Source organism: Chenopodium quinoa, unplaced genomic scaffold (genome assembly GCF_001683475.1).
Source record: "Chenopodium quinoa cultivar QQ74 unplaced genomic scaffold, ASM168347v1, whole genome shotgun sequence".
NCBI classification, from domain to species: Eukaryota; Viridiplantae; Streptophyta; class Magnoliopsida; order Caryophyllales; family Amaranthaceae; genus Chenopodium; species Chenopodium quinoa.
The window spans coordinates 4,767,121-4,784,074 of NW_018743389.1; the positions used below are offsets into that span (position 1 = coordinate 4,767,121).

Genomic DNA, 16,954 nt, shown 5'->3' on the forward strand with positions numbered 1-16,954 from the left:
TGTAGGTGACCTCATAGGATCCATTCTATTGGGCTTTGGACTATTTGACTAGCCCAAAAATCATTTATCATATCTAGCAACAGACAATGACGACCCAAAAGAATGAGCTAATTATCTCCATAATAGCGATCCTTGATATATCTAGTAATTGCACTTCACGAAGACATATATCCTTCATTACATTGAGGCTCTCTCTCTACATTTTTCCCTTCATCAATGACAAAACAAGAGCATGTATAGTGCAAGAGTTCAAGGTTAATCAACGGCTAAGATTACATCCCGAGCAAATTAAAAGAAATCGCAGTACTGGAACAAGGGCAGCTGGTTCGACCGAACCTACCCTGAGTTTGGTTGAACCTAGGTTTGATCGAACCAGGGGTGGTTCGGTTAAACCTCCAAGAGGTTCGGTCGAACTCTCGAGTCAGTAGCAAACTCGATTTCCTTCAAATGGTTCGACCGATTTTTTCAAAAGTTCGGTTGAACTTCCGCACTACGTGGAAAACTCTTCTTATAACGGTCATAACTCCCTCGATTCTTGACCAAATTGAGTTTATGACCAGTAGCTGGAAAGCTCTTGAGAAGAGGTATCACCTCTAACTTGAATCATCTCAATATCATTTCTAAATCTTGAGATATGCTCATTTGAAGTCAGCCTTGCCTTTTATTGTTGCTTTGCACCAAGTAAACAATCTATAGCTTAACTCCAAAGCTATGCACCCCCTTAGACTTCTTGAACTGTTCTCCACACTTTTCAAACCTAAAAATCTCCTACCTGGAGATCGATTCAAACACACTACACATATACTCTCATGGCTTCTCTATTGTGCTCCAACATCTCTACATAAGCCTCACAATCTCCTTACCCGGAAATCGGCTTATCATCACAAGATTACACTAACACAATAAGCCAACCATTGTCATCAACATCTTTGCTAATCACCATAGAAAAGATTCGTTTTCTCTACACTAAGATAACAAACTCACTTCCTCTTAACCAAGGAAGTGACATTGAGGTCTTCACCAACCTTGACAACAAACTCATCACATAATCGAGGGACTTTGCCATGTTCTCTAAGCATTATCACCATGCTCTAAATCGAATACACCCTCCAAAGCAACACACAAGCCAAAGGAATTCATCTTTGCTCTCGGAACAACTCACCATGCTCCCACTCGAACAAAACATCCTTTGCTCCACTTGCTTTCCCACACACAATTTCCATGTGTGCAATACGAGTCCTCTTCACCAAGGAACACTATCGAAGTCTACACCAACTTTGGCACAGTCATTTCCTTTTCACCAAGGAAACACCATCTCCTCTTCACCAAGGAGACTAAACATCAAGATCAACACCAATCTTGATAAGCCACTTTCTCTCAACCAAGAAAGCACCATTTCCTCTACACTAAGGAAGCAAACCGGAGTCTACACCAACTCCAACACACCACCTTCTACACACTAAGAAGGCAATGCAAACATCGAGATCTCAACCAACCTCAACAACACACCCATTTCCTCTACACCAAGGAAATGACACCTTCTCTCAACCAAGGAAGCAAACATCAAAGTCTACACCAACTATGATAAACATCACATTATTCAAGGGAATTTCATAGTTCTCCGAGCACTCCAACTGCACTCTACACGAACTCACCCTCCGTGACAAACACAAGTCTTTGGGCATTTTCCTTTCGTTGATGGAACACTCCTACCATGCTCCCACCTCAACAAGCACCCATACTTTCCTTTCACACACATAAAAACATGTGTGCATTCATCACTCACAACCACCACGTGAGCCTTCCATCATACACCTTTACTTGATATGTCTTTTCCGATCTTCATCTATCATTAAAACACCGAACGCCACGGCTTCTCTCCAATGACAATCCAACAAACAATGCCTACCACAAAGATTCACATCGTCTCACAAAACCCATGTGAGACCCCTTCGAATTCACTTGATATGCTTTTCTTGGCCATCTTCCACCATTGAAACCGAAACCACGGCTCTTCCTCAATGGCAATCCGACCAAGTCATGCCTCCGCAAAGAACCACACCCCTCATGACTACTCATGTGTTTTCCAAGGTTACAAGGCACCACTCCATTTTCCCATGAACTTCAACCCGAGTTCCTTCAATAATTTCTCCATGGCCCTCCCTCACACACAAACATGTAGCCATCAATGACGTTGAGTTTACTACCGGATATCAAGATGGGGAAATCCTTGATATCCTTCACTCCAACATCAACACTCCATAGATTTCAATCCTCCTACTCCGTCTTCCACGCATTGTTAATCAAATACAAAATTCAAGACTTTTCAATTTCAATAACAACCAATTGAAATCCATACCAAAGACTCAAATTTTGAACACCCACAACACCAAAATTGAAATTTAACACCAAAATTTCAATTTTTGGACTTTCCAATAACAAACAACAAGCATACCACACAAACTAACCCTAAAAACCCACCAAAACAACCTTGGCTTTGATACCAATTGAAAAGATTAACGAATGTGCTAGCTAGTTTACGATTAACGACAATTAATAACAACGAAGACCGAAAAAACAAGCAACAAACAAGACAAGGAGAATTTACTATGGAAAACCCGAGAACCGGGAGAAAAACCCACCAATCCACTATGGAGTAACAATTTAATGAAGAACAATGTAGATTACAAGCTTTCAATTCACCATGAAAGCTCCCACCCCAAACTCACCCTCTCAAACACTCAAACCCTAAGTGTTTGGGTTTACATTTAGGCTCTCTCTCTACATCTTTCCCTTCATCCTATTACTCTCCTAACAATGACAAAACAAGAGCATATATAGTGCAAGAGTACAAGGTTAATAAACGGCTAAGATTACATCCCGAGCGAATTAAAAGAAATCGCAGCACTGGAAAGCTAGTTCAACCGAACCTACCCTGAGTTCGGTTGAACTAGGGGTGGTTCGGTCGAACCTCAAAGAGGTTCGGTCAAACTCTCGAGTCAGTAGCAAAACTCGATTTCCTTCAAAAGTTCGGTTGAACTTCCGCGCTGCACGGACAACTCTTCTTATAATGGTCATAACTCCCTCGATTCTTGACCAAATTGAGCTTGTGACTAGTAGTTGGAAAGATCTTGAGACGAGCTATCACCTCTAACTTGAATAATCTCAATATCATTTCTAGATCTTGAGATATGCTCATTTGAAATTAGCCTTACCTTTCATTGTTGCTTTGCACCGAGCAAACAATACATGGCTTAACTCCAAAGCTATGCACCCCCTTAGACTTCTTGAACCTTCTCCACACTTTTCAAACCCAACAATTATTAGGCTTGTTAGTACGATCTTTGCTTGGTGTAGCACTCAAAAGGTTCCCAAGGATCACGTGCACAGACCACATCTCCTAGCAGCTCCGGCAACGACTAATTTATCTTTTTATTAGTATAGCTTAGTTTTGTTGTTTAAGCTCATGTAAAAAAAAAAAAAGAAAAAAAAATGTTTTTCAAGACTTTAATTGTTAAGAGTTTATACTAACTACTGTATTAAATCATTTAAGGTCAAAGATTGAAACTTTGTAATGTTAGAGAGTTTTTTAAAGCCTTAAAAGTTTTTCTAGTTTTATAGAGTTCACATAATATTTTTTTTTTATTTGTTTGTATTAGGAGATTACATTCATTGCTGAAATTTAAATAATAGAAAAGTATAAAAAGTTTATATTTCAAAGTTCGAATATCCCTCTCTTTTTCCTTTTCCTTTGGTTACCAAAGTTGAAGGTTAATATCGGTATATGAGTTGCTTGTATGCATCTTTATTCTGCGAGTAGTACGCCACTTCAGCCTGCAAAACATAAAACCAAATTCTTAATAATACAAGACAAATGATACAAAGGCAATGAAACTCGAGCGCTTCAGCATAAATTGGAAATGTTCAACAAAAACAGCTTTCGGTTGTGACACATAAAAGGTCGCCTAAAGATCTAATATGCAGGAAAGTATAAGTGTCCTACTGTTAACACCTTGTTCAAAATACTCGTAACTCATAAGGTTGATCATGCTTCGAATACTTACAAGCTTATATCATATAAATGGCCAACTTCAGAAGTATTGCAGAAGGCAATAAGATCATACATTGAAGAGGGAAAAAAGATATTACTATAAATGAGAAGATTACAATGCTATGAGTTCCATATAAAACAACCTATTGTGATTAGTTGCAAAGTAATAATTATCAAATTTGTATAATCAAGGTTAACTTTCAAACTCACACCTGCTAATAAATTTGGTAATAATATAACGTTATTTAATTTGGTATAAAGTTATGTTTGATATATGAAAATTTAAGGGGGGGGGGGGGGGAAACTTTAGAACCGGGGTAGATATTGACATGAGACTAAACTTCATACATGTAAAACCATTACCTATTGTAGCCTTCAAAACACACAAGGTCATGAAAGTGAAACATTGCAATCGAAATACACTTACCTTCCTAACTCCCTTTACTGCTGTCAATAGCTTCTCACCGAAAAAGTCTTTAAAGAAGGTGTCCTTGTGAAGAGCTTCTAAGGATTCAGAAAGTGATGTTGGAAGTCTCTGAAGTTCACTATCAAGGCTAGAAGGATTCGCTTCTGCAACACATATATCAAAAAACATGTCCGTTAACAAGCAAGTACAAACTCTATGTTATCAGGGGTGTCAATGATTCACTTCTTGTCTCCTTACAACCAAATTACTTTCTGAAGACTTTCAAAAGAAAACGAGTGTATACTCACATCTATAGTGGTCTAGCACCCCCTCGCTTAAAACAGGGTACTTTCATGCAAGGGAAGAGTAGTTACCATAGTCCTTACCCAACCCTTCCTAAAAGGGGAGACGGGAATAATTTTGAAAGTGCAGGAAAATTTTAGTTTCAAAATTATTATGCATAACAATATTCAAGTTTTTATATTTGATTAAGTTAAATTTAATTGCGAACACTTCCTTCACCTACACTTCAATTCAAATATCTTGTATACAATAATTTCATACTTCAACTCTAGATAATCTTACCAATAGGAGGAGGCAAAGTGAGGTGCCTCCGCAAGCCATCGATCCCTGCAGCAATTATAGAAGCCAAACCCAAGTAGGGATTTGCACATCCATCAAAAGATTTGATTTCAAAGTTGCTTACGAGACCATCTTCAACTCCAGGAGGGCAGGCAGTTCTCAAAGGAACTTCCCTGTTCTCTTTTCCCCAGCAATGATATGCTCCACTCCATGTATCCGGTTGTATACGATCATAACTGCAGATTATATAATTTTAAAATGATGCAAATTAGATAGTATATTTCAACAACATATGTTGATGCACATTAAATAATATGAAAAGGTTACCTACAAAAATTTTGCTACATAAACCTTGATAAACAGCAATACATGGAGAAAAAAATTTAGGCAGATTATCTATAAGTAAGCTCATTAAAAGCTGAATAATGTTCTAAAGAGCATAATATGTTCTTGAATCACATGTTAACAATCCACGGCAATATCATTTGACGGAAACTGCTCGTAAAGGGGTAGCGATACTGAATATGGGCTCATGCTCACAAGCTAACTTATATGAGAAATGAAGAATAATGCTTAGACTTAAACATTTGGAGAGAAATCCTCTGCTCAAAATGCTCTACATAATAATTAAATTAAAATTGTTACCTATTAGGATTTGGAGCAGTAAATGCCAAAATGGCGGGAAGATGAAATAAAACTCCAGCCATGAATTCCTGACCAACTTTCGACATTCCATAGCCAGATCCAGAAGACCCAGTAAAAACATTTACCCCATTTTCCCACAAACTTAGATGCACATGAGATCCAGAACCAATGTCATCCAATTTATACCTAGGGTGAAAAGAAAGAAAATGATTAAGAAGTCGACACCAAGATAACAAACATAATGTCGAGAATAATTATAAGACAATCATCATAATCAACCTATACACACAAAAAGAACAGGGTTGGAAATTCATATGCAATTACAAATTATTAGTGCAGTCTATGAAACTGAGTATCATACAATCAACAGGTAAGTGATAATAGTATATGATTAATAACATATAGAGATATAATGCTCAATTTTATGTGGATATAATACTAGAAACCAACTTTGAACTATGGGATAATTAATTGAGAACTATAAGATCACATACTTTTAAGTATGAGATACAACAATATGAGAATCATCAAAATATACTTGCCCCTCACAAGAGATAGCTGTGAAATTCTTCTATTTTAGTAAACAGAATGCAAGGTGATTTAGATACGTGCTTGTGTGAACCAAGAAAGGGAATCACACTCGAAGTTCGAATTCAAGTATGGGACTACACACATACATCAAAGATATATCTAAATACTTTACAATTCACATCATCGGGATTCGTTGAAAGAAGTTATAAGTATAGTTTTCTAGAAATTCTGCTGATAGCATCTAAATTCCTATAATTGTAATATCAGCTAACCCAACAGAATTAAAACCATAATTAACTATGATGTTAAATACTCTATACACTGTACAGTTATTTCTCGCTGTTGTCTAACACCTCAATAGTAAAAGATGTACAGAATTATTTGTAATAATCACTAACAATATCAACAAATATGAGCAGTTTTCTACTGCAATTTACCAGGGGAAAGATTCAACAAAAAGAGCTGCAAATAAGTACTTGGAATTTTCATAATAGGATGACAACAATTTTGCTTTAGACAAACAATTATATTCATCATCTTGCCACTTTAGGTTCAGACATGATACTTACTTTGGTGCAAAAGTTGCGAGCAATCCGTGTTTTCTAGCCACGCCCCTGATAGCTTCATGGGCAAAAACCAAATTATCAGCAGCACTGGTACAAACACTGTGTCCCAGTGCCATCTCAAATTGGCCTTTCCCTGCTTCGGCATGTATCTAGAGCATATAATGAAAAAAAATTACCAAAAGAATATCTGAGTTAAGACATTACACCAATAAAAAGAAATATGAAGTAACTCGCATTACAGTTTAATGGCAAACAATCATCACCCAGAACATTCTATTGTGACAATTTGTAACCCTTGGAATTTGATGAACTAGAAATTTCCCCATCCCATCAATTTTCTATGTAGACACTCCTAACATTAGTTTCTTAGAATTGATCAATGTCGACTTTTGCCAAAGGGGGAAATTTCCCTAGCATTCAGTAATATTAGTCTAAAGAATCATGATGAAACTAAATTACAAAGGCAACACATGAGCTAAAATTATATTATTAATTTCTTCAGAATGACAAAGTATTTGGTTAAACACCCTTTCTACCCTCTCATTCGGTTACTACATGATCGTTGGGCATATTTTGCATAAGAGAAGAAGCATTTTCCCCTCCATTTTTGGATTCTTGATAACACGGAGAAGGGAGCACCATTTAATATGTTGGAGAAGAGAGGAGTTGTTGATTTTTCTAAGATAAATTTATATTGATATCTTGGCTTGTATGTTATAATTACACATTTGGGTTGCAAATGATAGTGCAATGGGGTACCTCCGTACCTTATAACTATGATGCTCAATTGCTCTTAACCTATTCCTATATGGCTTTGTGATGCTTATGGTATGAAACTAGATTTTGTTTTTCAACAAAATTTACACATTTGAATATAAGGTACCTTGATAGATGCATTGGTAATAAGAAAAGAGGAAAACAAAACACCAGAACGAGAGACAACTACTAAGTCCCACTTCCAATCATGCACTCCCAATTGACTACTTGTTTACCAGCCATCCTAGTATCCATTTTCTATTTTCCAAGAAACTATCCGGAGACCAACTATTAAAAGTAATCTACTCCGTACCTGCTCCACTGAAATATCCAAAGCCTGAAGTGCTGTAAACATTTCATTGAGGATGTGAGAAGCTGCATCATATGATGAAGTTGAGCAATATGGAGTTGAATCAAATGGAACCCATTCTTCACTTCCATCCCTACAAAATTTTTCAATTTTAAATACCTGATACTATAATATCTTAAAACTTGTGGATACTAATGAAACAAAAGTGAATTAAAAGAGTGGAAGAATTAATGTAATAACCTTGTAATCAGTTTCAAGATATAAAATTCATTCTCAAACCCTGCATTCATTTCCTAGACATGATACACCAAAACATTTAGAGGTAGAACAACTTAGATTCGTATATTGTTGAAATACTAAGCAAAAAAAACGATACCAAATTAAACTCTTCTTTCATAACTTTTGCAACCCTCCTCAATGCCTCCCTTGGGCAATATTCCCATGGTTCACCAGGCTTCAGATGCATGTCAGATAAAACCATCCCTTCTCCATAAACCCTGACAAAGAAAATAGAAGAACCCAATAAGGCAAATAAGAAGAAAATATTAATGGATAGTTTCTTAAAGAACACAAGCACAATAAACATCTGTGAACAAAGCGCCTAGAAAGAAAGAAAATGATCCGGCATTGATAATCTTGAAAACAATACAATGTAATTACCTTATAGTGGAATCTTCCTAAACAATTCTTAAGCAGTACAGTTCAAGCATGTGAATTAGTGGAATGAAAAGTTACATAACAACTATTTGGACTTTATCTTACACTGCAATTACTTCCTTTAAATTGTAATGTAGCAACCAACAAACATGAAGCACCTTTCCCAAGTACTGGATTCATGTAAATAACATATGATGCATAACATATATGTAACATAAGTTCTACCAAATCTCCTAACGGGATTTATACAAAATACAGAAGCAAATTCCACAACAATATTCTAATATTCCACAAAAAAAGTAAGATTTATGTCTGTACGAGTAAGGAGAAAAAATTGTGAAGATTAAGATATTAAACATATTCTATTGAATATAATTACCATGGGATGTTTCTAAGGGTTGACATATCAGGAATAAGTCTGATCTCGCCTGTTCCTGTCAAGTTAGACTCAGCAACAGGACCATCCATAAAAGAGGGCATTCCCATGCACGCAAAAGTTAAACCAACACCATTTTTCTTGACAACATCATGAAAGCGCTTTATAGGAACAACCTGTATAATATCAGATACATTAACGACAACTCCAAATAGCAATAAGATTACCACAATGTATTTGACTTACTAAACTACAATCGGTGTATGAAAATAAAAAATTTAATACTCATAATTTTTATTTTCAAGATTGCAGAAATGATAAGAGTAAGAAGGAAGAGGGTAAATTTAGGAGCAAATCAAATTCACAAGATAGGCCAACAAATATTCTTTGCACAAAAATTTCAGAAATTCCGAGCAAATAAAGAATATGAACCAGCGCAGACTATTACCAAAGCTAAATTGATAATTGAATATGCTAGAATTTAAGAGAAAAACAAGTGAAAGATCTAAAAGGTAAATTCATGAACATAGGTATATATGCATATAGTAATACATATAATTTTAAATAGCGTGTGAGGTGACTATAGAGTTAGTAGAACTAAGCACTTTGTTTTGTTGAGAATAAAATTAGGCATGTATAGTTGTAAAATTATTTGTTTCATTTGCAAATATGTATTTTCATTCATAAAGGTAAGGTGAAAATTGTTAGTATGTCTAAGCAAGCACGTAAAAATTTAGAGAGGCAACTCATTGGCAAAAGAATTAAATACTTGAGGCTACAACTACCAGTCATAGAACATACAAGTAAGGTTCAAAGTTCAATAGTCTGGAACTGCTTGTTACTTATTACTCCATATTACTCCATAGTTCAAAGAAAAATGGGATACTTAAATGGTAATTCAATCGAAAACTGAACCATTATAAGGCATGAATATCCTTTGTAACAAGCAGAACTGTAATATAATAATGATGCAAGAAGCCACAAATTTCAAATTATTTCTAAGAAAACTTTAAAAACTTACACGACATCTGCATTGCCCTGAAGTATCGATCCAGATTACACGGACTAAAGTAATATGACTTTTTGGCAAAACAATTGTAGTCTCTCCATTATTATAAGGTATGGCTTTAGTTGGGTCCAATTTAACACTCTGTTTGATCTTGTAAAATTGAATTGCATTCTCAGCAAAAAGGTCCTTGGCTGCTTCCAATGCTTCAGGAATCGATAGATCTTCATCAATGCAAGAATCACGTAAAATCGAGAAGATAACCTCACGTGCTCGCCTGGCACCTATAAAATTGGAATGGGAACTGTGAGGACTATTGACTACCTTTTGAAACCTTCACTCAAAATGGCCAAACTACATCTCTAATATAATTAACCTTGTTATTCCAAAAGACAAAAGTGTACTGCTCCTACGCAGCTATATGATGTGCATGACAAATGAATGACCCAAAATAAAAACAATATCGTAAGTAAATTCTTCTAACTTACGGTCTCCAATTAAATCAAATGTCTTGTCACACACTATTGCTAATCTTATATGCAGACTACGGTGTTTCGTAGCCTAGGTAATACACAAAGCGTTAACATACTGGGCCCAACCTAGCCTAGCTCAGGATGCATATGTCACCTTAAACTTGACCAGATAATTAGACAGAGGCCTGGTTAAGGAGGACAAAATGTTACATATAATATTAGAAAGTTCAGGTTTTAAAGTCATGTGGATGTGGGTAATGATCCGAAAACCAACCACATAGTTAATAATTAAGATTTCAGCATCAGTTATCAGAGATTTATTACAGTTTTTTTAGACTTGAAACTCTAGTTCCTAATTTTACAGTGCCCCATATGTCAAAAAAGAAAATTATATGATAACAAATATGAACTTATTGATATATGTAGTCCATTGTACTGCATAACTACTGTAAGAATTTACTTGAAAATGGAATTGGATCTGAATTAAACCAAAGATGAACACACCTAAGTAAAAAGCTTCAGGAAATGCATAGCCATCAGTGCTGAACATCACCTGTAGAAAATCACCCCAATGTAAGATATAATGTAATATATCAAGTTTCATCTTTAGAAAAACGTAATTCTGTAGCACACATTTCTTGTAAACACGTCACCTTTTTTATAGGAGCCAGCTCTAGTAACTCTTTAACTGCAGATTTCATCCCATTGTTGCTTAGTAAGAGAAGTCCCAATCCAAAGTCAAGATAGACCTAGCACATTAAGAAAAGCTTAACTGCTACTTGTAAAATTTAGCTATGGCATGAAGTGAAACAAGTTTAGTGGCATAAATGATACCTGGGGATAAACGCTAGCCAAGTATGATGCTTCCTTTGAAAATGGATAGGAAGCATGTAACAGAACAAATCGACATTTGTCAAATCTTGCATCTTCAAGTACCTTTCGAAGATGAAGTGGGTTTGATGTCCTTAAATCTTGATCTTTGTCTCCAAACCTATGGCCAATACAATTTAAAATCTTAGTGCAAAGAAAATTACAGTATAGGGAAAAAAAATACAAGTTTATCTTACAAGAAGAATAGTTAGAAGACAATAAAGAGCACACCAAAGCACCTAAAATTAGTAATTACTTCCCCTAATACAGCAACAATTATTATTTAAGAAAGGTTTACAACTATTGCAACATCTCTGTGTTGGGAAGGTGCTTATGAAATCCCAACTTTACTCACATAGGTGTACTTTTTTTTCTTATTGTAGATAACAAATTGGCAAGTTGTCCACACATTATTTCCTTCTATTAAATTGTATGCAGATAGCAAGTGTCAATAATATTAAGGAACAGAGGAATATAAATATAAATTTATAATATACTCAAAGCAATTGACTTATAAAGTAGGTAAATACCCTGTGTGTATTTGGATTGGCAAGTCAAAGTGCAAAGCAACCTCCAAACTACGAATAAAGATATAGTCAATTAACTTCTTATTTGCAATCCGAACAGGCTTCCCAGCTGTAAAATAGAATAGACACAGAAGTAAGTATGTATGTTGGTTATGAATAATATGACATCTCTCAGGTTTCACTCACCACTTAAAACTTCAGACAGGCCATTTTCAGCATCCTTTTCGCTGATATATGGATCAATTTCTAGACCACCACGATATGCAGCTATACTTTTTAATCCAGCCACTGTGGTAGCTAATGTGGAACAAAGGTCATGGAAACCCATAACAGAAATTGAAAAGGCATATTCATCTTGTCATAATAATCATTCACATTACCATATAATAAACACAAGGATTATAAATTATAATTGCAAAGGATATGACTTCAATTTTTCAACAAAAACTTCAGTAAACTTGTTCAGCGTCCATGCAGCTCCATCAGGCAAGTCCTATAATATCATGCAGACAATACAAAAACATACTCATAAATCAGAGAAATGTTACATATGCAAGGATCGAGAATATAAACAAGATTGTGAAACCAAAGATTTAAAACTTTCATGTTTAAGAATGTGTGAATAATGTCTTTTTTCCCATATTTGTACTAAAAAAGCTTGAAAATAACATACTAGACAGGAAAGTTCAAAATTTTTAAACTAATAAAGAGCCAAAATGTTCTTACTTCATCCAAAATTTTTCCTGCCAAGTGCTCAATTCGTAATATTCTCCCAACAAAAGGCACATAGCTCTTATGCCACTCAATCTCATACTTGTTGTCAAAATCAAGACCATCGTCAATAAGTAATCCTGCGATCCTTGCAGCTTCAAAACATGTTGAGCTAACAGAATCTATTCCAGAGTGTTTCCGATACTCTTCAATGTCGTACAAAGATAATTTGCATTTATATAGTTCAGCAATTTCCCTCACCCCCCTCTGAGAAAAAAAAAAAAAAACCATCAACAAGTGTTGTAGCCAAATTATGAAATGATTATTACTCAATTTAATTCCAATAAAAGATGCAGCACGACATAAGTACATAACTATTCAGGAGAAAAGAAAAAATCTGCATAACAAGCTAACTATTTAGTAAATAAAAATGAAACAGAAAGAATTACTTGTAGTTTATAATAAAGTTATCATAGGATTGCAGTATCATTTTACATTCATCAAGCACTAGTGCACTACACTCACTAATTGAGAAAGTTGCTTGATATTGGTGTATTGTCTAACATATTTACTAAGTCATTGCATCAACGGAGTAGCCAAACTTGGCATCAATGGGAGTTGTATATGAAACACAGTGATGGTTGTTTATTGCTATTGCAGGATTAAGGACAGGACAAAAATTGATGCTAGCACCACTGTCCTTGATAGATATGGTTATCAAAGAAAAAAGCTATCAAAAAGGTCATCAAATATAATACTACCTCAGTACCTCCGCTACTTTTAAGTTGCAACAAAGAAATTTTTATATCTCACAAAAAATACCCCTTTGTTGAAACTAAAAAGTAACGGAGGTGCTAAACACCACATTTCATAGATATAGTTCACAAATGATAAATATAAAATCTTATTTTGCACATTTTACACATTGTACATTTTCAGACCTTTTTACTCACTTTTTACAGTTAGGCCTTGTTTAATATATAAAGAAAAGAAATCTCATTGGATTTTGTTGGATTCATTTCAATGTGTATTTTTATAATATCAACTTTTTATAATTTTTTATTAAATATTATTAAATTAAATATATGAATAATATAAGAAGTACATTTAAGTCTTTAAGATCCAACTAAAATAAAAATAGAAAGTTCTTTAGGATTGGTGGGAGTAAATAACTTAAGTTGAAAAATAAATTTAACATTTGCCAATTTGAGGTGCCCTTAATTAAAGATACTTGTTTTTCTCTAAAATTAAAGTTAGGACCTACACGCTACACCCCCACCCCACAATCCAATTTTTTTTACCTTTTTCACACTCTTTTTCAGCATTCAAAAAGTAGATGTTGATAGCCTTAAAATGGATAGAAAGAATACTTAGAACACAGATCAAATTTGACTAAATGTCAAATTCTAAATGTTAAGAAGCATTTGTCAACCTTTCTTATATAACATCATTATCCTTGTTGCTTTTAGGCCTCTTGTTAAAATTCGTTGCATTTATAGGTAGCAAACCAATTATGAGGGTAAAGGGACTTAAGGGAGCATTAAAAGCAATGAACTACATTTGAATTTAAAGAACTCCTCTTAGTTTAGAAAACAAATCATAGTATGACCTCTCTGACAAATCTATATAAGTAAAAACATATTTGTCCCCATGTGTAGTTTTAAAAATCGAAATATTAACCTTTTACTCTTCCATGTTTTATTCATTTTTTTAGTGTCCCAAAATATTATGTCTATTTTTAGTATTTTTGTTTTGTATTACATAGTAATTTTATCATAGTACACCTACTCATTTTATTTTTCCTTATATGAAATATCCTTACATAACCTATTTTTTCGAGTCATTGTTTAATTTTTTTAAACATTCCAATATAAAATACCCTTTGTGAAAAATGAGGAATAGATACTATCTTAAGGGACATTAATACATTATCACTTTATTACTATTTATATGTGGTTAAATAAGGTATTAGGAAATGTACAAATATTTAATACGGAGTAGAAATATAATTTTGAAACGAAAGGAGTATTTCAAGTATATGACAGATTATCACTTTATCAGTCATAATCCATGTACTACATAAATGTACAAGTAATACAACAACCAACCTTTCTAGGAAATTAGGGAACATATTTTAACACGCTAAAAACAGATTAACACTGAAGTAATACTTAAAGAAGGTGTCACTAACTTAATGACAGATCCAACAACGATACTCCACCTACTCAGCCACCACTTTACCACTTTACCAACCAATGTCCTTTTTAAGAAAAATACTTGTCGATTGAAACATGCCGGTACATGAGTATGAGTAATACTTTTTCCGTTTTGAATTAGATACATTACTTTGATTAAAAATGTGAGAAATATTATATTGAGAGATATGATCAATTTATAATGATGAACAAGGTATGAGTAGTACATCAAAAAAAATAGCAAAAACTATTACTTGTATTAGATAATCACTTTTCATTTACATCCATTTTTTTTAATTGATGGGTCATTTTCAAATAAGTAGGGGGACCTTTTTGTAATTGTTGGGTCATTTTCAAGTAAGTAGGGGGACCAAGACCACCAAGTGAGCATGATTATCCAACAACTACGAGTAGATCGAATTTTTGACCAAAGAGAATAAATAATTAGGTGATGATGCATTGATGCATGTAATATTGATTTCTAAATTGGTGGGGGGTATAAGTTTGAAAATTCATGGCAAAAACACAAGTGAATTGATTTATTTAATGTTTATTTATAATGAATATTTCCCTTATTCAGCTTATTAAATGTCACATTTTCTTCAAAAATATCCAACCTTAAACGAAAAACAACAAAACAAGTATTGGAAATTTAAAAAAAAAAAAAAAATTAAGAAAATAATTGAAAAATTAATGCAGAAATCTATATATTTTTTTTTTCTATTTGGTACAAAATCTATCAAACAAAAAATCAATAAATATCAAAATGAGAAAAAAAATTAATCACCCCCCTTTCTCTTTGATGGATGAATATTTTACTGAAAAAAAAATATGTCTCTCATAAGCATTTTTGGCATGATCTAACGATAGTCAGAATTTTGCAAACAAAATTACCAAGGATAATGATCATATTATCCCAATTTTCATATTATTCGCAACTTTAAAATATAATATGAAATGGAGATTGTATAATTAATCACATAATGACATAAATGTACTCATCTCTCATCAAAAAAAGCAAAATGTTTTCGAAATTATCACCTCCAATTTTGGCATGAACTAACGATAATCAGAATTATACAAGTAAATCACAATAAATCAACTTGGTTGAAAAATTAATAAAGTAGAAAAGGAAGAAATAAAAGCATACAATAAAAATAAAAAAAAATAAAAAAAAAAGGTTACCTTGAAAGAGAGAGAGTGAGGAGCAAAGGATAAAGCGTCACCATCGGCTTCGGTAAAGCATTTGATGAATGGAAATGACGAATTTATAGCGACGATATTGTGAGCATGAGCGTCGATTAATTCTAAATTGTCAATTGTTTTTTTCAGTTCTGCAAATCTATCCACTTTTCTACATCTCAAACTCATACTTGTAATTTATAAGTGGATGAAGTTTGTTTGAACTTTGTTGTGGGTTTGCGTTTGCCGCTTTGGTGTTTGGATAAGCTCTGCTCTTATGTTTTGACTTTGGGAGATTATTTACGTTATTAATTATAAAGTACTCTATATAATGTTAGCATAACTTATCAATTAAGGAAGTATTTGCGTAAATGAATGTGGACAATACTTTGTTGTAGTATTAGACTACAATATATTAGTATATGAATGTGGACAGCAATACTGAGTATATAAGAAACCAATAAAGTGTTGGCTCACTTATTAAGTTTTTATCTAGATTTTAGAGGTTTAGGTTTCAAATCCTACCAAGTGAGGGTATTTGGGGGGTAGAAATTCTCTTACCCTCTCGTCTACTCTCAAATGTCTTGCCCTCAAATACTAGATCAAAAAAACTGTGGGCGTTGAGGTCTGGTCGGGGTCCTCTTTATCAATTTTAAAAAAGTACGAGTATATATGGAGAAATGGGAAAGAAAGGTTAAAGACAAAAATACCCTTATATGGTCTAAAATATGAGTCTAACCATGTTAATATATGAGAATAACATCCAATTTTATCCAAAATTGTCTAAAACAATAATTACTCTCGTCATTTTTGACAATAGCAAATATATGTTGGTATCTTTACACCTTGTGATTGTACTTGTGGGTACAACAATACTAACAAGAGACAATTGGTAATTTAAGATCCATATTAGTATGCTCCGTAATACGTATACCAACAAGAGATGTAAAAGTACTTGTAGACATTTCATTTGTAATTTCTTGTTATTGTTTTTTTGTGTTTAAAAAGCCAGAAGGGCAGGTGATGAAAATCGATTCCAAGATGTGCTGGAACTGGGAGGGGAGCTCTAACCACTTGAGTTATCCTTCACTCTCTAATTTTTTGTTATTG

At 33.9% G+C, this 16,954-nt stretch overlaps 1 protein-coding gene across 1 annotated transcript; it reads right to left on the reverse strand.

Moving 5' to 3' along the window:
- Positions 1 to 3,547: 3,547 nt before the first annotated feature.
- Positions 3,548 to 16,178, reverse strand: LOC110738472 (protein fluG-like). Its single transcript, XM_021918881.1, has 18 exons — positions 15,848 to 16,178; positions 12,483 to 12,734; positions 12,182 to 12,249; positions 11,943 to 12,058; positions 11,760 to 11,865; positions 11,194 to 11,350; positions 11,013 to 11,108; positions 10,864 to 10,912; positions 9,902 to 10,170; positions 8,884 to 9,056; positions 8,224 to 8,344; positions 8,088 to 8,140; positions 7,851 to 7,980; positions 6,785 to 6,930; positions 5,685 to 5,870; positions 5,043 to 5,275; positions 4,479 to 4,621; positions 3,548 to 3,834 (listed from the first exon to the last, which is right to left on the reverse strand). The coding sequence occupies exons 1-18, from the start codon at positions 16,031 to 16,033 to the stop codon at positions 3,772 to 3,774; spliced, it is 2,547 nt and encodes an 848-aa protein (XP_021774573.1). The 5' UTR covers positions 16,034 to 16,178; the 3' UTR covers positions 3,548 to 3,771.
- Positions 16,179 to 16,954: the final 776 nt, after the last annotated feature.

Excerpts from the sequence above, each read along its gene's own strand:
- LOC110738472 (XM_021918881.1), bottom strand. The coding sequence starts at position 16,033 with ATGAGTTTGAGATGTAGAAAAGTGGATAGATTTGCAGAACTGAAAAAA. Across the intron at positions 12,735-15,847 it reads CTCACTCTCTCTCTTTCAAG|AGGGGGGTGAGGGAAATTGC; the intron begins GTAACCTTTTTT and ends TTTTTTTCTCAG. Across the intron at positions 3,835-4,478 it reads CAGTAAAGGGAGTTAGGAAG|GCTGAAGTGGCGTACTACTC; the intron begins GTAAGTGTATTT and ends TATGTTTTGCAG.